At 52.1% G+C, this 25457-nt stretch overlaps 10 protein-coding genes across 10 annotated transcripts; 3 read left to right on the top strand and 7 right to left on the bottom strand.

The window, feature by feature from the left end:
* Positions 1-324: 324 nt before the first annotated feature.
* Z520_03529 (uncharacterized protein) lies at positions 325-1786 on the top strand (the record flags this gene model as incomplete). The annotated part of the gene is made up of 2 exons (XM_016774039.1): positions 325-443; positions 493-1786. 2 exons carry the CDS (start codon positions 325-327, stop codon positions 1784-1786), a joined length of 1413 nt encoding a protein of 470 aa, XP_016634985.1.
* A 741-nt stretch (positions 1787-2527) lies between these two features.
* Z520_03530 (uncharacterized protein) lies at positions 2528-3013 on the bottom strand (the record flags this gene model as incomplete). Its single annotated transcript, XM_016774040.1, has 1 exon — positions 2528-3013. One exon carries the CDS (start codon positions 3011-3013, stop codon positions 2528-2530), a length of 486 nt encoding a protein of 161 aa, XP_016634986.1.
* Positions 3014-3387: 374 nt separating this feature from the next.
* Z520_03531 (uncharacterized protein) lies at positions 3388-5380 on the bottom strand (the record flags this gene model as incomplete). Its single annotated transcript, XM_016774041.1, has 8 exons — positions 3388-3495; positions 3571-3660; positions 3729-3834; positions 3909-3978; positions 4041-4242; positions 4317-4592; positions 4658-4760; positions 4812-5380. 8 exons carry the CDS (start codon positions 5378-5380, stop codon positions 3388-3390), a joined length of 1524 nt encoding a protein of 507 aa, XP_016634987.1.
* A 1242-nt stretch (positions 5381-6622) lies between these two features.
* On the bottom strand, positions 6623-8096 carry Z520_03532 (60S ribosomal protein L7; the record flags this gene model as incomplete). Its single annotated transcript, XM_016774042.1, has 4 exons — positions 6623-7082; positions 7132-7298; positions 7483-7594; positions 8074-8096. The coding sequence occupies 4 exons, from the start codon at positions 8094-8096 to the stop codon at positions 6623-6625; spliced, it is 762 nt and encodes a 253-aa protein (XP_016634988.1).
* Positions 8097-8401: 305 nt separating this feature from the next.
* Positions 8402-10757, bottom strand: Z520_03533 (uncharacterized protein; the record flags this gene model as incomplete). Its single annotated transcript, XM_016774043.1, has 2 exons — positions 8402-10419; positions 10544-10757. 2 exons carry the CDS (start codon positions 10755-10757, stop codon positions 8402-8404), a joined length of 2232 nt encoding a protein of 743 aa, XP_016634989.1.
* A 793-nt stretch (positions 10758-11550) lies between these two features.
* On the bottom strand, positions 11551-11886 carry Z520_03534 (uncharacterized protein; the record flags this gene model as incomplete). The annotated part of the gene is made up of 1 exon (XM_016774044.1): positions 11551-11886. One exon carries the CDS (start codon positions 11884-11886, stop codon positions 11551-11553), a length of 336 nt encoding a protein of 111 aa, XP_016634990.1.
* Positions 11887-12498: 612 nt separating this feature from the next.
* On the top strand, positions 12499-14271 carry Z520_03535 (uncharacterized protein; the record flags this gene model as incomplete). Its single annotated transcript, XM_016774045.1, has 1 exon — positions 12499-14271. The coding sequence occupies one exon, from the start codon at positions 12499-12501 to the stop codon at positions 14269-14271; it is 1773 nt and encodes a 590-aa protein (XP_016634991.1).
* Positions 14272-15468: 1197 nt separating this feature from the next.
* Z520_03536 (chitin synthase 1) lies at positions 15469-18917 on the bottom strand (the record flags this gene model as incomplete). Its single annotated transcript, XM_016774046.1, has 2 exons — positions 15469-16769; positions 16817-18917. The coding sequence occupies 2 exons, from the start codon at positions 18915-18917 to the stop codon at positions 15469-15471; spliced, it is 3402 nt and encodes a 1133-aa protein (XP_016634992.1).
* An 811-nt stretch (positions 18918-19728) lies between these two features.
* Positions 19729-20913, top strand: Z520_03537 (uncharacterized protein; the record flags this gene model as incomplete). Its single annotated transcript, XM_016774047.1, has 1 exon — positions 19729-20913. One exon carries the CDS (start codon positions 19729-19731, stop codon positions 20911-20913), a length of 1185 nt encoding a protein of 394 aa, XP_016634993.1.
* A 540-nt stretch (positions 20914-21453) lies between these two features.
* Z520_03538 (uncharacterized protein) lies at positions 21454-25002 on the bottom strand (the record flags this gene model as incomplete). Its single annotated transcript, XM_016774048.1, has 1 exon — positions 21454-25002. One exon carries the CDS (start codon positions 25000-25002, stop codon positions 21454-21456), a length of 3549 nt encoding a protein of 1182 aa, XP_016634994.1.
* Between the last annotated feature and the right edge of the window lie 455 nt (positions 25003-25457).

Here is a 25457-nt window from a genome sequence, read left to right on the forward strand (position 1 = left end):
TTACCAAACAAAAGGCGCCTGAGAATGGATGAAATTTTCCACACAACCTATACAAAGTAGGAAACACTGAAAATTCTCCACAATCCAAGATCATCACATCCACAGTTAGATACGATGATGACTCCCCGTAGACAACAACATTGGCGCGATTGGAATCTCGCCGCTCTAAGGGTATCCAGTTGAGATGGATCACTACAAGCCGTGCTTTCCTGCGACATCTGCTGCATTATACACTTTCACTTGACACTCACTTCAGACTATGAGACATGAGAATCGCCCCAGCTGAGAGAGGCAAAAGCACACAACCCCCTTTTGGTCGTCAAAATGCCTGTCTCAAAGAAGGATCTCGAGCCAGACATCCAATACATGGTCGTGGGAGTGTTGGTGGCAGAATTTGAGTGGCTGAGCAACAGAATCTGGTTGCAAGAACACGTAGACGACAAGTGAGTATGGCCATGGCGACTTGGTAAGACTTGAGCTGATCTGGAATAGACATCGTGTTCTCTCTACGCTCCTGTCCCTCAGGTTGACTTGCCAGCATCTCGGACAAGCCAACATCATCAAGGCTGCCGTGTTCAAGGAGGTGACGCTGCAGGCAACGACGCTCAGCATGAACCGCATAACCAATACCAACCTCTCGTCCATTGCGCCCTTCGTGAGAAAAATCAATTTCCTGCCCACTCCCTTCATCACCAACCTCGAGCTCGGAGATTTCACCAGAGTGCTGGAAATTCTGTCGGAACATGAATCCAACCTACCTGTTCGAAGTCGCAGGCACGTGGAAACGCAGTGGGGCGCCATCCCGAGAACAGAAGCTAGGGTGACAATTGCCTTCAACATGCACCTTAAACAAGCCTTGCTGGACCAGTCTAGTATTTATAGCGGTGAGCTGCTTTGTCTCTGGACTATAGCGCTTCGGATCTTCCAGCATACGACCGAATTTGAACTGTTCTCGATCTTCGGCAGGCACCCTCTGGATCCAAGTGAAGATTCAGGGATGACGCATTGCCCCTCGTGCCTGGAATCGAAGAACACTCTCTACGACCGCACTGGCGTCTCTGAAGGTCAAATGCTCAAGACGGCCATCCAGTGTCTTGTATCTTCCAACGCGCAAATCAAGAGCTTTTCATTGCACAGAACGCTCGCGCAGCACTTCAAGGAAGTGCCGTCTGCTACATGGGACCTTTTGGATCTGAGCAGACTTGAGACGCTCAAATACCCGGACCTGGAAATCGTGGAAGATGAGTACGCAGACGACATTGAGGAACGAGACGCGGCGGCACGAAGATGCTTGGTCCGGTCCCTTGAAAAGCCTCTCCTTAACCTCAGGGAGTTGAACGTCGACCACTACGTGGAAGTTCCTCGCTTGAAGTTGCCACATCTTTCGCTAATAGTCCTTCCATGCCTTCGCTCTATCACCCTCGGGGGCGTCCTGGTCAGGGTCCCACGCCTCGCACATACCGTTACCAGTTGCGTTGCGTTGGAAGACATTTACCTGAGAAACTGCCACCCTATGGGACCTGATGGATCTGTGGTGGTAGATCCGGAAGATCGGGAATGGGAGCCGTTATTCGACGCCTTGTCTCATCATCCGAACTTGGGACATTTCACCATCACCGACCAATGGGCGTTCATGACCAGTTACAGCCTAACTGCCATGCCCGACATCAACCACGTCGAAGTCCATCGGCTATTGCTTCGGACTGACATGTCGGCCATTCCTGAATACGGATATCGGGGAATATGGGACGCGGCGCTGCTCGTCTACCTTGGAGCAGAGGACTGAGATACACTGACATCGATCCCACCAGCGCCATTCAGGAACAGGGGAGATTGTGAGAGGATTATTGGTGACAGCTTATACGAACGATTATCAAGAGGCCTGTTGACAAGATAGGCTTTCTCTTGAACAGACAGATGGTGGCATGGAAAGGCCAAGGAAATGGGCGGAGCTCAGCGATTTGAAGCTCTTCCAGGACAAAAATGTGGTCACTGATCAAGCAATATCGGCCTGAATGCAGAATACAAGCTTGATGGGCCCCGAAAAGAAAGTGAATTGCTAGTGTTCTGTCAAAGCGACCTCCTCTTTACAGTCAAAAGGGGACTTATGAAATGGCTGGATTCAACTTTCAATCATGTTATAAATTGTCGTTGTGCTCTTCATTCCTGTGGAAGCTATGACTTGGACCCAGCTCCAGGGACTAGCGTCTGCCTTCACTTTGTGAATAAATCGAGGATATTCGTGACAAGTCCAACATCGACGGTGACAGTCAGTCAAGTACATCTCCTTCCGATTTCGCAGCCACTCCCCCTTTTCCCCTGAGGCATCCGGTGGGCAGAATGGAAATTCAAAAGCAGACAGGCAATACATACAGAAATTACCTAATGGTTGTTTGTAGGCGAAGAGCAGCAACCAAATCCCACTCACAAAACGCAGGGCCAGGACTTGCTCCATAAAACCCACTTGCTGGAGCCTAAGCACGTCCTCATACCCGCTTCGTCCCCCCTTTCTTCTGTTTAGAAAAATTCACACAGCACCGCCCGGCCAAGGCGCATCCCTCATGCCCGCGGCCCAATTATCATTCCTCCCGTCAACATATCTCATCTTGAAGGTACTCAAGTCGAGCCCCTCCTGTGGCTGGTCGAGGGACAGTGCATTGATGGAGAAAAACTCATGCACAGTCCCCGAGCCCGCGGGGAACTCGAACGATCCCTCGCCGCAGACGTGGACGCCGCACGTGCCGCAAAAGTACTTGTGCACGTCGCGCGAGCGGAATTGGTAGTCGCGCACGGGGGATGAGGACAGTGACGCGGGGGACAGCAGTGTGAAGTCCTCGCGGGGGATGCGGATGCCGGTGAAGCCTTGCTTCAGGCAGATGGTGCAGTTGCACCGGCCCGCGGTGGGCGGGTCGGTGAGGGTGAGGGAGGCGGTGTATTTGATGGAGCCGCAGTGGCAGGAGCCGGTGAAGGTCTTCTTCTCCGCCGTCGGTGGAACGGGCGTGGATTCGGCCATTGGCACTCGAAACGATGAGACAAGTTTGGCAAGGAGGGATGGCAAGGCTGGTTTGTGGGGAATGTCTTAGGGTCAAGAGAACGTTCACAGCTGAGGAGACAGGAAAATGCTCCTCATAGCCACACAGGAACACGCTTGGTATAAATACTTAATAAGTCCAATGAGTATCCGGCCCGTCTACTCGTATGTACCTCGTATTCCAAACTCTCATATTAGATCCGGTCTAGTCCAAGGCAGACACCCTCTTAGCCCATTGGTGCCTGAGACTTTGACTCGAAGCAGAATAACGTCGCCGACTGGGTTTCCGCGAATCGGGCAGTCCAAAGGCTGTCTGATTATCACTCCAGATTGGCCAGCCCTCACAGTCTGTTGACCTAGTCTGATCCTGATTTGCGTTCGCTGAGAACGACGTCTACACCGTCTTGCCATACCATCCAGCCACCGCGGACTCTCCATTCCAGGTCGGGACGGGCGAATGAGAACTAGCCGATGAGAAGATTGTGAGTATCGGACAGAACTTGGCAGATGTGTCGCGACAACACCAGGAACGGACTTACCGTGTACCGACGAAGCAGCTGCGGCACCAGCTTCAAAGTCTCCAACAAGGCAATATTCTTGCCCAAGCATCCACGCTGGCCATAACCAAACTGCAGAGGCTTGGTTAGTATCCCGGCGTGCGCCAGTTGCCAGCATGACAGATTGGAAAATTCCTTACTGCGAAGTTGGCTCTCTCCATGGCCGCAAGTTGTTCCTCCGATGCTTCCAGCCATCGCTCTGGCCTGAAACTGTCGCAGTCCTCGCCATAGACTTCTTTATTCCGGCTGTGGTTGGGTGTTAGCCAGCTCAAGAATTACTCGATGGGATCGAATCTGATGCAAATGGAGATTTGACTGACGCTGTGACCCATGCGTTCACTCCCACGGTTGTTCCTTCGGGAAAGTAGTGGCCGTCTAGCTTAGTGCCACCTTTTGGAACGTATCGTTCGAGAATGAGACCAATTGGGGGGTGCATACCTGTGCCGATTCACAATTGTCAATATCAGTCTCTGGGGAGACCAGGAGGAAGTAGAACTTGCGTATCGCTTCCTTTACGCAGGCTTGTAGATAAGACAGCTTGCTCGCCTCATGCCAGGTGACCTGTTCGCTCAGCCAGCCCTCCTTATCCGCAGACTCTATCTCGTCGACAGCCTTTTGCAAACACACCGGGCTCTTGAGGAGATAATAAAAGACCTGCACAGTGAGAAGGTCAGTAAGCAGCGGGGTCATGCAAAGAAGCTAATGACAAAAGGGCCAGGCCTTCTCACCGAAGTCAGGGTCAATGCGGTCGTGTCGGATCCGGCAGCAATGTTGTCAAAGTTGTAAAGCATGATCATCCTGTCCGTCACCGTTTCTGGGTATTTTTCTTGGGCTTCAAAACATCTCTCGAGAAAGTCGCGTTTTGTGTGACCCCCATTTGCTCTCCAGGCAGCCCTGTCTTTCATCCGATTCAGTGTGAATGTCACTATCGGATTGCTCGGCCCGTATCTCAGCACGAGAGGATTCTTCAATAGAAATCGGTCCACGATTGGGATCTGCCCGGCCTTTGTGAGTCCCGAAATGGTCAGTCTGCAACAAGTGTCATGGTAATAGGCTAGAATTAGCTTACGAACTCAAAGTACTTGGTAAAGAATCGGATGCCAGACATGATAGACTCTACATCGGTTTCCGTTTCGAGAAAGCCGATCTTCTTGCTGAACACGATCTCGCCTCTATCAAAACATGTAAGTAAAGATTCTCTATCTGAAACAGGAATCGCTTACATGACATCAAACGCGTAGCGGTGTAGCCACACTTCCAGATCCAGGGGCTTTTTGGAAGCAACGAAGCAGTCCAATTTCGATATGAGCAACGAAGTTGTCGAATCCACCGCAGGCTCAAAATCAAGTATTGTTGTCATACTGTAGGCATTCACGATAGGCTTCCTGATCTGGGCATGGTAGGCCTCATCGTAACTCTCAAACAGACCTGGTGTGCACCTGCCCTCATACATCAGTTCGGCGACTGAATAGAACTTGGTCTTCGTAAAGTCTGACTTGGTTCCATAGATGGTAGGTATGAGGTCAGGGTCGGATATAGACACAACCCGAGGACCAATTCTCACGAAACGAGAGTTGAACTTTCGGTGTAGCTGGATCTGTGTCTCGGTTGGGTTGGAGAGGAGGCTATTGAAAACACGCCAAAGGTTCGTGAAGCCGGCGAAGAAAGGACCTGGAATTGAATTTAGATTCCCCCCATATTTGTTGATCAAAAGTCTTGCAATGAGAAATCCAAGGAGGAGGATTGGCCACAAATGCTGGGCCAATTGCTGGATCTGCTCAAGGAGGACCATCGAGCCAGCGGAAAGTGTTTGGAGAAATTGTTACCAGACCCTGTTCTTCTCAGGCTGCGTAGCCAGATGCTATGATATTAGTATTGCTGGGAATCACAGATTGCAATGCGTACGAGTCCTGCGAATGGTTTGAAAATTCCAGATCCCAGGCCCCAGATTCGTACAGGCTGCGCTGCGGGGGACAGTATGCGTCGAATGCACAAGTGCTCCAATCCATCCTGTTGTCAGAGAATGCCACAAATAGCCTGGAATGCGAGGAGAGTCCCGTGTAGGCTGTCACTTGTAGTGAAGTGGCTGAATATCCTAGCTCCAAGTGGTGCCAGACCTACCTCAGCGTGAAATACGATGTCTGCCACACACAGACACTCCATACCTGGACTGCCACATCAAGACATTGCTGCTGTCAGTGACTAGTCACTCTCCTGGCGATAGGGGAAACACACGGTACGTTTGCGGAGAGACCTCCTATTGACTGTAACTTGCGGCAGCTCGGACATGTGATTACCTACCTGGGCTCGCTGGCTACCTACCTAGGTAATGACGTGCCAAACTGTCGCATTGCGAACCTGGAAATGGAATATGTCCTGGAAAGAAGACCCAGCAGGCCACCGAAATCCTGCTGTCCCAATCGTGCGATTCATTACCTGTTCACCCATATCTCGAGGACAATTCAACAACCTCAATGGAAGGATGAAAGCTCGAGACTCTGCATACACAAGTTGAGACTGCACGGTCCAGGCAGTGGTTCTGAATTGCGGAAACCTTTTCCATATTGTTGTCAGATAGAAGCACTTCGAGGCGGTCTGCATGTGATCGGGATGATTGCTTGGAAATGTGACCCTTAAGAGACAGCACAAATAACGTGTCATCTTTGGAATATTGTGATATTCTGACACTGCATAGCCCTGTGGTGGTGGGACAATGATCGTGGCCCCTGCTGGCTTGCCGTCCCCCTGAGATAATCTCGGATTCGAGCTACTCATTATTGTAGGCAGTACAGGTCAAGCACACGAGTAAGACATCATAGCAAGGAAAGAAGCAGAGCGGCAGAAGTTTGTCTCATTTCATTTTTACTGATATCCATCCCTGATGGGCCCGCTTGCCTTGGCATTGCATAACTAGCGCCGGTACCCATTTTCATCCATCGAACAAGTGCTGCTCGGAAGCCTATGAGCTTCGGGCGCGGATCGCAACTTGAGAATCTGGACTCTTGGCCACACCCCCGAAATCAAGCTGTCCAACCTAGTTCATCTGCTTGATCAGGGCGTTGATAGCCTCTTCCCGGTTACCGAGATCACCACCCTCGATGTAGTGCTTAAACTTCCTGGCCCGGAAACCACCGTTGGGGTTGGACAGTTTGAAGGGCCACAGGAAGTTGCTTGCCTGCTTGAAGTTGGGCCCAACAGTGAAGATCTCGTGGATCAAGTCTTCCATGCACACCATACCGTATTTGCCCAGGTTGTCCTCGATGAGTTGGTTGTCGGTGAGAGCAATGCGCTGCTTGTCGATCTTGCCATATCCACGCTTGTAGATGAGCTCACGAACAGTCTTGAGGTTGGGATAGCCGTAGGCAATGTACGGGTTGACGATGGTGAGCATCTCTTGAGTGGCTTTGGTCAACTTGACGAAGACACCATTGTTGATCTGGAGGAGACGAAGGAGCTGGAGGATTTTGCGAGGCTTGGGAGCGATCTTGTTGATACTGATGACGATGAGCAGTTGCTTCGCGAAGACATGATCAAAAGACTCACCCCTTGATTCTGACGACGAACACCAGCTTGGGTTGCTCATCAACAAAGAAGTTGCCCTGTTGCCTGCTCAGGCGAGCGAGTCTAATCTTCTCGCGCTCGGCATCGCGGTATTCCTTGACATACGTCTCCGCACGCTTGAAGATGACGCCACGCTTTTCCTTGTTAGCCTGATATGAAGTGTTAGCCGGCAAACGGTATCCCCAGATGATCAAGCATTGTGAAGGTGCCAAGAATGTTCAGCCCCGAAAGATGGTATAACAAAAGCGACAACATTGACCGGAGGTCTAGCCGCAAAAGTGGTATTTATCATCACCACATTATTTCCCATGCAAAGTTGGACGATGTACTGACCTTCTTTCTCTTCTCGAGCGTCGCAGCGCGCTGCTCTCTGGCCTTCTCCTGGCTCTTCCTCTTCTTCAACAAGGTCTCGGGGACGAGGACCTGGTCCTGAGTCGGCACAGATCTGTACGGGAGGAAATCGAATCAGTATAGTCCGCAGGTGAATTGATCGCCGAGTCGGAACTGCAGCTATGGCGCGGCATTCTCAAACTGGTGATTTGGCGTAAACTCGACGAAATAGATTTGATCAGTGAGAAGAGATTGAAGAGACGCAAGTAGTCACACATGGTCCTTTTCAAATCTCGAACTCTCAACTGACAACGCCCCGATCAGAGATCAGGAAAGTTTTTGACTCCATAACAAGTGCCCAGGTCTTGCGACCAAGCGAGCATGTCATACGAGCTCAATGTATTTCAAGGAAGAGGCGTTGACTCCTCTAACCTCAAAGCCCCGACTTTCTTCTCCAAGCGATGATTTCTCACACGTCTTCGGAGTCGAGCCATTGGGATGATCGAGCTGGAACAGCGGTAGCGAGACCAGCGAAAAGGGAGCGGACCATATCTGAAGATTCCAACTGTCAGCAGGATAGCAAGGGATACTTACGACTTCACAATTGGCTTCGTCATCTTGTCTGGTGATGTGGTTGAACGCCGGCAAGGTTGAAGGGCTGAGAAACATCAAAAAGTTTCAACTGCGCCTTCGATTAAATTCGAGTTGTGGGCAGCTCGGAGTCTAGTCCAAAAGAGGAAAGGCTGACTTCTCCGCTCTTGGCACTCTGGTGAGAAAATACATCGGGCTGTGTCACTTGGCTGTCTAATGAAAATTATTACAATATGCGATGTTTCGGCGAAAATTTCACAATGAGGATTTGGAGACTTTCTTTGAGTTGTGATACTATTCTGTCCTGCTCATCAAGCAGAACCTACGGCCATCAGTAATGCGTGCTTCCCCCGACCCCTCCCATGTTCCAAAGATCTGTGATATCAAAGTCAAACAGTGTCTCAGGAAAGGTATTGAATGGATCCGTGGTCGTCGTCACAAATGGATCGAGCTCTGGTAGAGGTTGGCCGGGCGTAGGCTGGGAACTCATTCCCACCAAGGTATTGGCTGTGCTCATGGTAACATCTTCTACGCCATTAGTTTGCGTGACGGACGAAATCTGCCGCGACATCATGAACCCCTGGAGAGTGGCTACCCGGTCAGCAGTCCCCTGTGCAAACTTTTCGGCGGGTTCCTCTGGAGAGAGCTTCGAACGAAGTAGCCCCAGGGCGCTGCAGGTCAGCCAATATGTATGAAACCCTTGGCCGAGGTTTTTGATGCGATCTTCCATCAAGTTGACGGCCTGTTCAATCAAATTCTCAGCACTGGTCGGATCCTGCAACAGTTCCTCTTTCGATCGGGTCGAGACGACTAGATCATGGCAAGTTGCTAGGCAAGCTCGGAACAGATCATCCCGGAGGTTGAGGTAGCTGCTCCGACTGCTGGGTCGTAGTCCGATGAAAACCCTCATTGTCGACAGTGCTGCGTTCCGCCGGGCGGCTCGTGAGTAGAAGTGTCGTGCCGGCGCGTCGACTTGAGTGGCAAATGGTTGATGCATGAGCAATAGAATCTCGTAAAGCTGCAGTTCTGAGAGAGCTTCCGCGATGGCAGTTGCTGCGTGATCAGACCATTTTGGGAGGTTATCCAAGGTCTGCCGGATCTTTTGATCAAGCTCGAGGGCGGTATCACTTTCAAGGCCCATACGAATGCTGTTGATCCTCGAGATTATCTCCAGGCGGAGCGGCAAGTGCTGATGCGCTAGGCAAAGGAATGATGTACGGGTGAACTCGGTCATAGCTCTGGCGGAGGGCATCTTTTCCGTCGTTTCGTCGAAGTCTTCATCGTGGAGGTTCAACGGGGGCAAAGTGTCCCAGTCGAATGGACCAATGCTTGCTCCCATCCCGCGGTCAAGGCTGTTTTGAACATCAAGCTCGAGTATTGTGAACCAGAGTCTCCTTCGCATCTCTTGGTCGAAGACTGAGATGGTATTGCTCAAAAAGGTGGGCTCGCGATGCAGTCCAGACGACATGGCTTCCCGTAGCAGATGTCCTGACACCGTGTATTCTCGCTTGACCTTGACGCAGTTGAGCTTCTTGGCAATCACCAGGAGGACGCGGACTTGGAAAACTTCCAGCGTCATGTGCTTGTGGCTTTGCAGCTCTAGCCAATTCTCGCAAACTTCGATCCATTTAACGGCTGCATCACGGCAGACAGTACTTCGACCGACAAATCCCGTGGGGCCGCCGGCTACGGAGCAATTCACGCTCGCGCATACAAGAAGGAGTTGCACAAGAAACCCCGAGGAAGAGTCTCCGGACGAAGCCCAGAACTCCTTGTACTTGCGGAAGAAGGTCGGTGCATGTAGAACACGATATGTCGTCTCCAGTGTCTCGAAATATTCTTGCACTAGGGCATCTGTACGGCTCTGGTCGGGAACCAACGATGTCAGAGTCTCGAGATCGGGAAGAATCAAGCTGGCGTTGACGTTTCGGCGTTGCTGTTTCCAAATATTTCTGGATTTTTCGAGTGTTGGCAGCCGCTGCAGGATATCCTTGACAAAGCGGGAAAGTTCCTCAAATTGTAAAAGTAAATTGGCTCCATGACTTGGACCGAAATATTGCGTCTTGAAGCTTTTTCCCCGGAGTAAGGCTCGTTCGTGGTCATGTAAGGCATTCTTGTCGGTGCTCGCGGCTGACCCAGCAGAATGACCGAGGCCAAGATACACAGCGGAAGAGATGGGACGCGCTCCCCCCGCCTTGACATGGGTCCCCAGTTCGAATAGTCGCTCCTGTAACTCTCGCAAAGACTTGACCTGGGTGCGAGGTTGCGAGGAGCTGGACTGTTGGGTCTCTTCGTGGTTTCGGGCACTCTCGTGTTCTTTTGACCGGGCGTGCCAAACGTCGGCGTGTTCTAGAGTTTGCAGCCCGTCAGTCCCTGCCCAAGATGTGACTTGAAGGATAACCAAACCAGCATGCAAGGATGCGGGGAAGGGTGATCCAAGGGGTCATTGAAGAGTGTATATCAGAGGGCTTACCGGTCCAAGAGGTAACCGAAGCCTCTCTGCGAAGCTGTGGGCTCTCCTCGGATGGAGTAGGGAGAGCACTATCCTGCTTGGTATAAGACACGTAGTCACAACTCACCCCTCCCTTCTGACACCGGACGCAGGTCGGATAGGTCCTGTCGCACTTGACCTTCCTCCGCCTGCAGGCCACGCAGGAGAGTGCCAGGCGACGGCGTTTGGGACCCATGGCCGTTGAAATCAAGCTTTGGGCGGCCGATGTTCTAAGGCCGAGGATCGATTATCGCGAGCTTGACGGGCAGAGGGTTCCTCGATGGCCACGCCCCCTCGGCTTTGGCCCAAATGCTCCTGGATTGATTGGTTTCAGACCGAGCCGCGATATGAAAATGGTGCCAACTTCCACCAGAATTCAGCCTAGACAGAAGATGAATTGTTCAAGAAAGCCCGGAGGCTGCTTATGGGCGAAGAAGTGCTCTTGGAACGGCACAATACTGTTATACACAATTCTAGATATGCATCAGTTCTCACGACACCAAGTGGAAATAGGCAGAAACCATTGTTGACACACTCGAGCTGTATGAAAGGAGCTTCACGGGAGAAATGTCGCCAAATGTCGCCAAATGTCGGCGTTGGGGGCCGTACGAGGAGGATGCCATCAAGGCATTGCCACTAGTGATGGCGGTGGTAGGGATGACAGGATGGTAACTGTACCTTGTATGGAGCAACTACGCGTCTCGGTCATCGTCTCGGCCGAATGTCGTCTAATATCCGCCCGATATGTCCGAGACACGCTGACGACAACTCCTTCCTGCATCTGCCCAGTACTTACCTCACTAGATACCTACGCACCTTAGGTACATACCAAGTACATCAATCCATCCATCCGTCAAGCAGTCCTTTCATCCATATACCTATGTACCTAACCCACTGACACACTCCGACGGCCTGCACCTGCATCCTTCTGCTTGCGTCACCCCTGATCTCTCCTTGACTCCACCGACATCACAACGAGACATCACATTTTACACCCAATTGTCCGAGCGCTCAGCTCTGTAGGCTTCACCTCGTTCCTTACGGACTCGAGCTGGCTTAACCGACGGCATCCTCACGTCACGCCGTAGCTCCCACGGATCGACCTCTCCCCTCTCTCTTGCCGTCTTACCATTGACCAGATTCCTCCGAGCTGGCAGGCGTGTGCTATAGTACTCACTTGACCAACGTCCGTTGTGCTGTCGACCATAGACTATGTTTGGAGGCGTCTCGTGCTTGCGACGGAGGCATGTTACCACGCTCACAGCCACGGCCACAAGGATGATGATGAGCGTAACAATGCCAATAGTACCGCCCGCGGAACCCATCTTGTTATTTCGAGCCACGAGGAGTTTTTCAGTCTTGTTGGAGAGGAAGCAACCAACGAGCCAGCGGGTCGACAGATATGCAGAATGAGACGATGAGCAACACGGTCTGCGTTTCTGCTGCCTCATTACAGCCCCTAACAGCCCCTGCCTCGAATCTACTTCTAATCCTTTGTTCCTGAGACACAGATGAGGCACCTTGTTTGGCGGTAGACAACGAAGGCAAAGGCCGCCAGAAGCCCGAACCTCGGACAAAGGGCAAGCGACATAGAAGACACAAAGGCCATGGACAGTATCAATGTTTCCCACAACTCCAATGCAACAAACTGCGTTGTTCGTTGAGCTGTTGATTGGCTTTGTTCGATTCTCGAACCCTTGTTTCCTCCGCAAACTGCCGCGCTTGTCATCGAAGCTCGAAAGGTATAAGATGCGGCAGGGAATGTGCAACACTGGTTTTTGGCTCTCCATCCTTCTAACACAATCACCGGCGCCCCTGAAAGGGTTTCTCAATCGATCGCGGATTTGCTCTCGTTCAAATTTGCTGTTTGTTCAGATTTGCTCTCGTTCAGATATCAACTCCGAACTAAGCCAATTCGGCGATCACCCCTTTCGACAATGGCGTCCCAACCTGAAGGGTCAACCTCATCTTCACCAATCAAAGGCTGGACCTCCCTCCATTCTGATAGTGAATCTGGATTTTCGAACTCTAACTCACTTGAAGAACTCTTTGAGCAGAATCGTCTGCACCTGACGGTCAACCCTCTTGACCCATTCTTGCCGACGATTCGTCCAACAAACAACCTTCTTGACAACCCATTGCTTCCTGAAGCACCTCAATTTGTCTCGTCCATGCAACTCGACTTGGACAGCCATGATGCAGACGTTGAAACAGATCTCAGTCAATTTGAGTTTCAATTTTCAGAATTGAACACTGCCGTTCCTGATGTCGAATTCCGGCTCGAGGATTTTCTTGAAGGCATTGAGGATTTTGCTGAAGGTGACTTCTCAGCTGATCTTCACTCGGATGGATATGCTGCGCCAATCCAGGAGCAATATTCCTTCCAGGAGGACTTGGCAAATCTTGACAACCTTGACTTTCATGATCTAGCTTTCGTCCCCGACGAACCAGCTAACGAAGCGTTCGCCCTGGACGGAAACGATTCATTCGCTGCTCAAGGTTTGGCAAATCTCGACACATTTGATGCCGACTACTGGTTTTCTTTCCCGACGGAAGTGGACATACAGTCTCCTCTGCCTCCTGATGAGTTCGTCGACGCCAGCCTGTCGCGCTATCCTCGAACTCCCGAAGAGGTTCATCTGCTGTCGCGCTCCTCGAGTGACCTGGCTGATTTCTATGGATACTCGGAACTTCTGGCCCAACCCGGTCCAAGCTCAGCTTCGTGGAATCCTCCAACTGACGCCTTTCTGACTCCACAAGACCAAGGGCCCCAATATCAACTCACGTCGCAGCCCCACCAGGTCGGCGTATCGCAGTTTCCTCAGGTCATGCAACAACTTCCAGTGGAACAACAGCTTCCAGAGCTCAACTTCAGTCACATTCCGGTGGTTGATGATGCGATGGAATTGCTGTTGGTCCCTCCAACTAACGAGAATACCAACACTGCAGCTGCCTCTGATTCAGCAACAGAATCTGGGTCATCCGCGACATCCTCGTCTTCGTCAACGCTATCCAGTCCGGCCCGCGGCCGTTCCGAGTCGACTAGGCAGCTTTATCGCACCCAGAAATGGTACGAAGAGGGTGCCCGCCGTCAACAAGAGGCTGCTGCCAGGTCCGCAGGCACAACGCGTCAAAGACTCGCGCGCAGACGAGAAAACCATCGACAGCACAGAGAGAGGGTGCGGGAAGGGCAGCAGAGAGAGCATGCATCTAGACGGCTTCACGGGTCATCTAGATCCCCTCCGCATCTCACCATACCCCGAAGTGTGCCTACGCAGCAAGCACCTGTGATTCCTCCGGTTGTTCTTCCCACCGGGAACAGTGTCGCAAACACAAGCCCCAGGGTTTCATGGTACCAAAAGGAAGATGCCCGTACAGGGGAGGTCTTGGGATATGTTCGCTGTGTCGAAGAGTTCTACACCCAGCTTCCTACTCCTGTCGCTCCCCCTGTCTTCAATCCTCTGTTCCCTGTCGCTTCTCCCGTTCCAGCCGCTGGTGCTGCGCTCCTCACTGCGCTGCCACCGCCACCGCCGCCGCAGCCGCAGAGAGGACAAGCACCGGTGTCAACTTCAATCACGCCGGCTGCGCCCGCAGCCAGGGCAGTCATCGTTATCGATGACAGCGACTCAGGCTCTCCCGATGGTTCCCCACTAATAGTGACAACTCGCGCCAACCCAGTGCGTCGGTCTGATCGCCTACGAAAGAGCTGATCACAGCTAAGTGCAAAGGTTAGTACAAGGTGAGTTGCCCCTACAACAATTCCTTTCCCTTTTGGTGTTTTCGTTTACCCCCGAAACCCGGAACTTTGAAAATTCGAAGCTCAAAAAAAATTGGAACAACAATGGAGGAGGCATTCTGACGGTATTTTCCGTGACAAAAAGGTAAGGTCGACGGGGTTTTTCCGTCTCCACCCTCCTTTTCGGAAGGGGAAAACTGTCTCATTCCCATGAGCGGTGAAACCCTTTGCTAGGTATAGAAATTTGTTCGGGGCTTTATCAGGATTTTGGATTGGAAAAGGTAAGTGGGAAGTACCTGAAATCAGCCTTAGGTCTACGGCAGAGTCCAAGGTGTGTGTATGTACGTACATCTGTCTGTGTCCTTCGCACTGGTGGAACATGTACATCTGTAGGTACTCTCACCGGGCGCCTGGGTACGTACTTAAAGGGTGAGTTAAGTCGAGTCGAGTCGATCGGCCAGTCAATAGTCGAATGAGAAAAAAAAGGTAAGTTTGTTGAACAAGTTTCTGTCCCAGTCTAGTCCCTCAGTCCCATTCCTTCCCACTGGCAGTCTATATCCAGATTAAACTCTCAAAAGGGGTATGTATGTACATATATATATGTATATGAGACATCGAGAACCGGGAATCGAAGGATCAAGTCCATCCATCCATGTCCTAAGCCTTGATGTCCTGCCATACCATACTATACCATGTCAATACGCCATATGGATAGATACTCTATATTCTTCACATCTCAGGCTGTCTATCTTGTCTGTTAGTCAGCCTGTGAGCACAGTCAGCGAGTGAGTGATATAGTATGAACAGATCCAGTTCCTCGGTAGTGATCGATACATCGAATTGAACCAGTATTTTTCTTTTCTTGTTTGTTTCCTTGTTGATTTCCACGCTTCTTCTAAGTTCTATTGTTCTACACGAACGAGTCCACAGCCACAGGGCAGACAGACGAACAAAATCCCGAGACTTTTTCTTCTTCTCTTGCTTGTTCCAAGCGTTTGCAGCATGCCATTGATGCATTACCATTACTCCCCCCCTCCCCTCTCGCCTTCCCAGACTCCCTAATCAAACAAATCATACAAAGTCCCTTGTCGTACATCAGCCATGAAACAATGCCCAGCTCAACTCGTTTTCAATGCATATAAATCATTCTCCATCGGTGAAACTCCCTGCATTACCTCCTACCTATCCAATTGAACTTCTCAGAAATCTTGCTCGTCACTTCACTGATGCTGATTCCCGTGCCAGCACTCCCCTTGCTCCCACCACTCAATCCCGTCTTGCCACTTTCGCTGATCCCGCTACCCAAGCCCTTTCTCTGTCGTCCATTCTCATCTCCACCACCAAAGATTTTCTCAAACTTGGCTTGCAATCTTCCCTCCACAATCGCGGAGATGAGGTTGATGATTCCAAATGCCGAAGACCCAATGGCACGGAATAGTGCCACGGCAGCCACCGACCACAAAAGGACTTTCAGGTAGATGTTTTTGCTGATGTGGCTGCCTACGGGATAGGCTTCTGAGACCGCCATGGCAAGGATGGCATTGCACACTATCCATACGGCGACCATGTACGTGCGCACGGACTTGTAGTAGTCTTCCTGCAACTGGGACTCGCTGACGGACGGTTTGGGTACCTCGACTCTGTCCCGCAGATTACGAAGCGCAACATCGTATCCAGAATCGATGTCGAGTTGTTCAGAGGGCATTTCCACTTCGACGGTGTTTCCACCAGATCCAACTGCTTTGGCTGCTCCGAGGTCGGTGTGCAAGATATTGTCACCTTTGGTACCCCATGTGACGTCGTGAGTGTTGCAGAATGCGTACACTTGTAACGTGCAAATGTAAGACGGTAAGAGGGCGAAGTATTGCGCCGAGCTGGTAAACATATGCCATGGATCCAGGTACAAAAACGACATGAGGAAGTAGAGGCCAACCGTGCTAACTGTGCTGACAATGAGGTTGGTAAAGATGTTGTCGCCTAGCTTGTACGGATTCTTCGGGTCTGTCTGCTCTAGCGCGTGTGTTGTGAGCTGTTTGATGACAATGTAGAGAGATGCAAAGGTGGTGTATGCCATGATAATCGAATATGTGACCATAGTACCCGTGAACAGCTTCTTCGCGCCCTGTGGCCGATTGCCCATGCTGAGGATGAATTGCAGACAGATCAACAACACAGTAACATAGCGGAGGATGACGAAAATGTATTTTCCGATGTTGTGCCCAAAAGGATCGATCCTGGGGTCGGATAAGGAGCCAGCAATGAAGTAGAAGGTCAGGTAGAAGTTTGCGAGGGAGAAGAAGGTGAATATAAGAGAGATGAACTGGTAGACGAATTCGATGTGTAGCAAGATCTTTCGAGCCAGAGTGTGGTCGGTATGCCAGATTTGCTTGAAATGGACCAAAGAGTACACCGCTGCGAAGAAAGCGCCGTTGAGCCAGCGTCGTCGTTGAGAGATGAACTCGGGAACAGCATCTGGAAGTGGTCAGTGAAGATTCTCGATTTTGCTGTTTCGCTCTTACCTGGCACATCGGTCTCTCCGTAGGCGCTCTTGACGAATTTCAACACCCACTGTTCGCCGCGTTTCGCAACAAGCTCCCAACAGAGGATTCGATCTTCAGCAAGGTACATATTGGCGGTAAAAACGTCGGCATCACGCCCATGCAGCGTTTCTCCCTTGAAGTATTGGCTTAGTGGGCCGTGGCCGCTTGGATCATTTTGAAGTGCATAGTATCGATACGCCGACAGTGCACCGGGTAAGACAGTGATATAGCCAAACACTGACTCGAGTGGCTTGTCGAGGATGTTACTCATCTTGTACTCGAAGTTTTGTGAGGCGACCAGCGGGTTCAGCAAGCCCATCCATCCCTTGCCCTTGTCAGCCTTGATTTCACCTGCCGCCCCAGCGACGTTGGAATCTTGATCGAAGGCTTTCCAAAGATGATACAACGCCTTCGAATCCGGTTTGGTGCCCACATCAAGGAGGATGCAAACGTTGGGCGTCAGGGCGCGGCCGAAAGCATTGAAGAACCAGCGGTGAGAATTGAGCTTCTTCTTGTTCTTCTCCTTCAGGCAGAAGATCATTTGGCACGGAACAATGCCTTTTTCCGCGCCTTTGAATTTCAAAGTCTCGTCCAGCGAGACTTGGGTGGTGTATTCATACACATGGGCGGTGACTTCTTTCTGGTTGACAATGTTCTTGGCTATGCCATCCTGGTAGACTCCCATGGCGGCCAGAGCATTTAGAGTGCGAGGATGAACCTTTTGTCTTCCGTCCGCAATGATGCAAACGACAATCTTCTGCCAACCGTCTTTGCCCCAAGTCCTGGACTTTGTCCTCGAGCAGAAATGGCTGATGTTTCTCATGATACCGTGCATTGTCCTTGTGAATTCGATTTCGCCTTCATTGTACATGGTGACACAGATGAAGAGCTCGGTTTCTCGAAGGGTAGGTCCGATGTTCTGGCGCAGTTTGTAACCTTTCACAACAAAGTCGTCTGGGTCGCAGGTTACGGCTGTGTATCGCATGTGCGTGAACTCTCGTTCATCCCTCCTGGGCAAAAAGCTGTGGAGAATTGTAGGGATCTTGCACTCGAGGATCAGCTCTCCGTTGATGAGTCGCACCTCCTTCCTTGTCATTTGTGCTGCTCTTAAACCTCGTCGATCCTGTCTCCCTTCTGGAGCAGGGCCATAGTGATCAAGTTTCTCACTGTGTGCGTCGTCCTCTTCCGTGAAGGTTGAGTCGGTCATGTATGAATGGGCTGATTTGAGGCTCGCTCTGGGATCGTTGTCAGGCACGATTGGGTGGCCGTTCACAAAAACATCGTTTTCCATGTCTGCATCCGGTATCGGTATCGTCGTCTCTGTTGCAGCGCCTTTGGTGGAGAAGAGCGGTGCAGGAGGCAGAGGTCTCCGCGGACTCCCACCATACTGCGAGGATGGTGTGCCCGGCCGTGGACTCCCATTGAGGTCTGCCGGTTCGTAAGAAACGGTAGACGCGGCAGGTCTGCCCCAGTCGGTAGATACTCGAGAAGGAGTGGAAGGTCTGATAGGTGAACGGGGGTTCGCCGTCGGCGGGGGAATCGAGGGAGCTCGTCCTAGGCTGGAGCCAGGCCTTGAACTGTATGCGGTCGACGCCGTAGGTCGATATCTTTCCGGGGAGCCTCGAATGGATGGAGAGGGTCTATATGGAGGGCTTCTGTCAGTCTGAGAGCTTTTCTTAAGGGTCACAGTAGCTTTGAGGGTAGGCGCGCGGCCAACGAAGGTAGTTGTGTCACGACTGCGCTGGAGAGACTCCTCGGCTTCGGCGATCAATGAAGACACTGATGCTTGCAGTCTGGCACCTCGGCCGGCGGACTCTGTGGAAGAGTCTTCCCATGCAACGCGAGACGCCTTGGGTTCAGGCACCGGCTTGCGCCTGGGGGATGGCAGTCCATCGGGTAGTGTAGAAGAAACGCAGCTTGTGACATACGGTCTGTAATCATCACCCTGCGGGAGCAGCCTAAGTGAAGTGTTGTGTCCGGGCATACTCATAACATCCTCCTCTCCTGGGCCATTGACATATGAAGGAGGTCCTTCGACATAGCTGGGCGGTACGTGAGTGAAAGGTGGACGGTCGTCCATTGTTCGTCGAGAAAAGGCGGGGTTTGTTTACTGGCGATTGGGTTCGGCGACAGCGGTCAGATCAAAGATGAATCCATGCGCAGCTAATGATACAAGTAGGGAACAGTAAAGAGGCGTTCTATCAGCGCACAGACGAAGAAGACCTTGTCATGTGGAGGAGAGATGAGCGAATGGCGTTGGGCTTGTTTTAGCCATGGCGGGATCATGGCGGATAAACAGCCAATGTCCCAATGCGGAAGCCTACAAACTGTTTCGAGGGGCAACCGCATCAAGTCTTGGCATTGCCTCTCAGCCTCGTCGCCATCTGCATCCAATACTACGACTAGTACAATCCATCACTCGTTGTGAGTCCTGGTTCCCACAACGCCTGCACCGTCCCCAGTGTTCGAAGAGTACTTCTGGTGCCATGGCGCAGAACTGGACAGGTACCGATGGCACTGCTCACCAGCCTACGACGGCCATCAGGCTTTTCATCGCCGCGAACCCACAGTCCACATCATGGAGAGAAAGGTAAGGAAGAGATTCATTCTTGGGAGAGAATCACGGTAATGCAAGCTCTATGTCTCAATTAACATGGCATTATCCTCGTGTCTTCGTGTCCTCCAGTGCTGCTCTTTCATGGACTCGACCGTCCGCATGCGGAACCTCGAACAAAGGAAGGCTTTGTACGGCCACCATTTCATCCTTTTGCTTCATATCGCTCCCCCTGTGCCTACTCTTCCCGTTCTCACAGCTTCCCACAAAATCACTCCCTTCACAGCCCTTTCAATCGAACCCTTGAGAGACAAACTCGACACCCATCACCGCAAGAATGTGTATCTGGGACCTGGCCGTCTTCCAGTGCGGCCATTTCGGCGGCTTCAGCCGGAGAGACGGCGGCTGCGCACTCCCCAAGCCAGCATGCGACAAAGAGCGAGTCAACGCTATCAGATGCCACTTACCATATGACTGTCTAGATTGTGCGCATCGCTGGAGCCAAGGCATCCCTCTCCATCCTGAGGACGACATCCACCCTGTCTTCCGGAGCGTTCAGCAGCCCATGCTCCCTGTGGTTCTACCCCCGGCGCAAGGAGTCGCAGTCTCTCGTCACGCAACAGTCCGCAAGATGCCGTCGCCCAAGGACATGGTCGAAGAGGACGGATATGACTTCTCGGAGTTCGCAGAGTACGCCAAGTATCCGACCCTGCCGCAGAAGCGGCCGTGGCAAACCAGTCCGACCAAGATCATCAAGCGGCACAGAATCTCGAGGTCCAAATACTCGAGCGACACGCCCCAGATGTTCGGCCGCCTGGGCAACATCGCGGAGGACCTGTCGGAAATCGCCATGCCGGCTGCTAGGGCGCGCAAGGGCGGGGAGGGTTATTCGCCTCCCAAGGACGTGCGCCTCCACGGGACCGTCCAGGATGTGTCAGAGCTTGACCATCTTCCTCCGGGCCTGATCGCCGGGTTCGCCAACAACACCTCCCCGACGGGCCGGCGCCAGCGCAACGAGAGATCCCCGGTTCTTCTGAACAACGCGGGCGTGGCGAAGCGTCGCATCTCGCCCACGAACAGCTATGCCCCGCGTCGCATCTCGCCGACGCAACGCATCTCGCCCACACACCCCAGGGCGCTGTACGCCACAGCCGACCCTGCCAGCGCCGCCACTGGCAGCACGTACACCGCCTACAACGGCTACGCAGCAGCCTCCCAAGCCGCCACCCGCCAAAAACAAACCGCCACCCGCACCTACCAAGAGACCTATGACGATGTCTCGGATATGATCCAGAGCCGCCGCTATTCCCCGGAAGAGATCATGGCCTCGAACAAATTCGCCCAATTGAGCATCAGAGATCAGGACGAGGTCTTCTGGCAATACGAGAGAGAACAACAGGCACAACAAAACGGGCTTAAGGGCCTGGGCATAACGATGGAGCGAAGGAAGACGCATAATCTGCCAGTGAGGTCTCGCGAGGAGGATGGGCGCACGAAAAAGAATGGTTGTGTCGTAATGTGAGCTTCACTGAAATCGGAGGCATGACCGCGTGGTGTTGAGTGTTCAAATGCTTTCGTCTGCGAGTCTGTTGTTTGCTAGGTGCCTTTTCGTAAGATTCTTGTTTTCTTCATGATTTCCTTTTGTGTTTATTCTTTTTCCGGTGCGTCGGGCTTGGTTCAAAAGGGACGAAAGACGCTGGAGCAGTAATAGATCGATTTGAATGCATTTCATTACTTTGGAAAGGACCAGTGTTCCCAACCGGCTCTGCAGGCGCGTTTTATTCCAGCATGCTCTTTCCAACTTGAGGTGGTCTGTTGCATCTCCCAATCGAAGATTAGTATCGAAACAATTCTGGTTCTCCCATTACACATCCAAGCTCCGAACCAATGCTGCAAGGGGTATCTCTAACTCAAACAAAAGAGGAACAAAGGGAATAGGACGACGGGTAAACGATTACCATCCAAACCTCCCAAGAACCCATACTTAAAGGTTCCAATGGTCGGTCCCATCCAAGAATTTAATAAGAGAACGGATCGACTCTGAAAGATCTATTCCAATCTCTCACTTCTGCTGCAATATCTCAGGAATATCCCTCACCGAAGTCTGCTGGTTTGTAGCTTGTTCGTGGTTGTGTGCTCTCAAGTGTTGCTCTTCCTGAGTGGGGGCCGCAAATGGAATGGGAGAGCTTGAAGTAAAGACAGGCAGGTCCTGCTTTGTTCTCTGGAATGGATTGTCCGTTCCAAGAGACAAAGGAACTTCCGGTGAAGCATCCTCGGCTGTTTTTTGTTGTACTTGCGGGCTTGGTGGTGGAGGAAGAACGAAGGGGGGGTTAGTTATTGGAGCTTGCGCGTCGGCAATATGCACAGCAACAGTCGGTTCGATTGTCGTCGACTGCTGTGATTCTTGCTGTCCATGCACTCCTTGCGGTGTCTTGAATGGTAGAGACATATGCATGCCTTTGTCTTCCTGTGGAGAATTCTCGCTGAGGGGTGGCGTAGGTTGAGCAATAACAGTAGACACTCCCATTCCAGGTATCCTTGCGGCTGTTTGAGGAAGCACTTGAGAGCCGTCTTGTGGGAGCTTTGTCTGTGTGCTGACAGGATCACCGGGGTTTGCAATAGGAGCTGTTTTAGTGAGCTTTGGATTTTTAGGTAGAAGCGGTTTCCTCGGTGCACGGGGCTTCTTCTGTTTATCCTCAACAATCTTCTGGGTCGGTTTGTTGGCGTGCTCTTCTGCAGTCGGCATTTTCAATTTGATCGAAATCTTCTTCATCCCATTTGTCAGGTTGTCCATCTCTTCCTTAGTTGACACCTCCTTGCTACCGTTTAAGGGAGGCGAAGATGGCTCTCGCTTGGCCATACTTTCCTGAGCAATGCTGGGAGAAGTTATGGTCTCGGACAAGACGGTAGCAGCTGATTGGACAGGTTTCTGCCTCCGAGGGCTGGTCTTTGGCTTTGTCGGTGCTCTTGTGGTAGGTGGTACTCTCGTCTTCTTTACGGCGACAGCCTTTACTGGCTTCCCAGGGGCGGTCGGGGGTGCCCTTAAAGGTACTTGTGCATTTGGAGGTTTTGGCATAATCTCTGCATCGCCAGCACCCTGATCGGACAACTTCATGCCTTGGAAACTCGACAAGATGCTCGATGCATCACTAGATCTTCGACGCATTCTCCCGTTAGGTAGGTCTGGATGCTCCATGTTCGGATCAGGCAAGTCACTAACTGCCGCGATGGTTGTGCGCCGATTACCATTCCGCGACATTGCTCTTGTAGCTGAGAGATTTGCAGGGGCTGCTTTTGGCTTTCGATCACGCAGTTGCATCCGTTCGTCAGGCCCAGGAGGTAAGCCGACAGTCGACTGTCGCTCCCGTCGTACACGTGTGGCCTCGGCATTGAGTTCCTCATGAGTACAACTCAAAGTTTGGCGATCACTAGGGATAATGACACGAGACAGCTCATATGAAGCTATGGCCCAGTCAACGTCAGGGGGCGGAGGCTCATATCCAGCCTCTAGAGAGAGCCTGGCATGCAAAGCTGATAACGACCGTCTCTCGCGAGCATGGTCGGTCATCTTCAGCGTAGACGCTTGCGTTGGTGAAGAGTAGTTTCCCGTCTTATCTTTAGCTTTCGAAGTTGGAGGTTGTCGACCTGCGACGACAGCTTCAAGCTCTTCTAGATTTTGAAGAGCCCACCAATCCGCTGAGTAGGTAAAGTGTTGCCCGGCCGCAGAGGAAGGTATGTCTTGTACCCAGTTGTTGATTGTTTGAAATCCATTCCCTTGGCCCTCTGACGGACCGTTGCCATTCGCGGTATGGTTGTCACCCGCCATACCACATATATGGCTCAGGACACCTGAAGTCAGAGCGCGATCACTGTAGCCGCCCTCTAAAACGCTGATAACTCGACCCTCGACGCCGACGTCATCTTCGTGAGCAAGCCGGACAATGTCGGACGTGAAACGTGCGTAGAACTCTGTTGGAACATTGACACTGTGCCTCTGCATGCCTGCACCTTCCCACTCGCTTGCATCAAAGCCCGCTGAGATGAAGATGGCAGCCTTCGGAGACTGGTTTCCAGAAGCGCGCAACTTGGCCGTGTGATGGCGCAGGAACATCCTGGCCTTGTGAAGTAGGATCATATACTTGGACTCGTACAGTTTCCAGAACTCTTCTTGGCTTGTCCAAGGCTCCAAGTGGACATTCCAAACCGACTGGCCATGAGCGTTTTCGATGCACAAGCTTGCATTGCGCACCTTTTCTTCGTCACCCCACTCACAGGGATAGGAATTGATGTCATGGAGGCTGTAATAGCCAATAGGGGTTTTCTTGTGCGCTGCAGCATTCTTCGCCGCGCCTTGTGCCTTTCGGTTGTGGTTCCAGGCAATGTTCTGGGAACCATCTCCATGATGTAGATCGAAATCTATAATGGCGGCATGTGTCAATCCGTGATTCATAGCCGCATACGCAATTCCCACATGAACATTGTTCAGCCAACAGAAGCCCGACGGATAATCGGACGAGCAATGATGGCCTGGAGGTCGAATGCAGACAAAGGCTCGTTTGGTAAGAGGTGAAGAGAAGACGGTGTCGACGGCATCGCAGACCCCACCAAGACAGCCCTGGAAAGCAGCCAGTGATTCCGCACACAAGTAGAGGTCGCCTTCATGCAATTTTGGGAGGGGATTCCCATTCTCGTCCTTGCCATAACCAATTGGTCTTACCAGCTCTTTCCCATTAAAGGCCAATTTCCCCTCGGCGGTGTCGCACATGATTTGCAGCTCTTCCATCCATTTTGATCCGTGGACGAAAGCGACAGAGGGGTGGGTGAGAGGAATGATCCGCGAAGTCTTGCGGATCTGGAAGGGAATGTTGCACACGCGCGAGGTTTCGTGCTTCGGGCATGGCGCATATTCACCGTCAGCATGCCGCCCTCCCAAGCGCACATAGGCAGCCGACGCTCCTAGCAAGGTGGCGTGGATTCTTTCCGGCCGCTCGACGATTGTGGCGAGGGCATTCTTTGAGGTGCGCGGGCGCGAAAAGCGATGTCCATAGCACGAATCATGGACGATGACCACCACGGGGGATTGTAGGGAAACATGAGCCTCCAACTCTTTTCCAAAGTAATCCTTGGCCACCGAATTGGCCGTAACAGCAGGGCGTTCTGGAAGCGACATCATGCCATTTGCCGCGGGGTAGAGAGGGTTGAGGTTGGAGGAGGCTCGACGGTATTGAGGTGTGCTGCCCCTGGTATTACTCAGGCTGGAGGTTGACCTTCTGGTGGCCAGGGTTGGGGTGGACTGTCTCTCTTGTCTCTCGCCTCGATATGAACTTGCGACAGAGGGCGAGCGCGAAGGCGGTTTCGGCGACAGAGACTTGGTCTTGGAGGGCGCGGGGGTGTGGTAGGGACTGCGCATGGGTGAAGAGGGCGGGAGGGGGATTTGGGCGGCAGCACTCAGCAGGTTGGGGTGCGCGTGGGTGTGATCTTTGTCTTTGTGGTCTTGATGATTCACCCGGATCGAGGGTGACACGAGACCTGGGGTTGTTGTGGTGAACACACCGTTGGCCTCGTGAGGGCCGTCATGCTCTATCGAGGGCGTCGGTATATCGGGATCCATGTTTACCTGAACTTTCTTGGAATGTTGTGGTGTGCCCTCTGATGCCCTCTCTTTTCTGGTTGGATCCTGTATAAATGAATCAAATGAAAGGGAAGCGGCCAAGCGGCTTCATGTTGGGAAGTGAAAGTGGGTTTCAGCCTCTTTGACACCCACCACGTCATTTGGCTGATCCTCGCCGTTGACCCCTTTTTGCCTTTTGTTGCCCTTGTAGGCGCGTTGCCGGCTGCACGTCGTGTTTGGCGCATCTGCTCTGCCGTTGCCGCTCCTCTCACTTTCCTTCATCCGATGCAAGATGGACCAACACGCATCATCCTTCGACATCATCCAAGGGCCAGTGCGCGGCGATTGCGACATCTTCTCCGTTGCGCTCGTCGGCCACACCTCGAACCACAGCTCTTCATCGCCATTGGCGCAGAAATGCAACACTTCGAGAGCTATTGCCAAACATGAGGCCA

Source organism: Fonsecaea multimorphosa, assembly GCF_000836435.1.
Source record: "Fonsecaea multimorphosa CBS 102226 unplaced genomic scaffold supercont1.5, whole genome shotgun sequence".
In the NCBI taxonomy this organism is placed as follows: domain Eukaryota; kingdom Fungi; phylum Ascomycota; class Eurotiomycetes; order Chaetothyriales; family Herpotrichiellaceae; genus Fonsecaea; species Fonsecaea multimorphosa.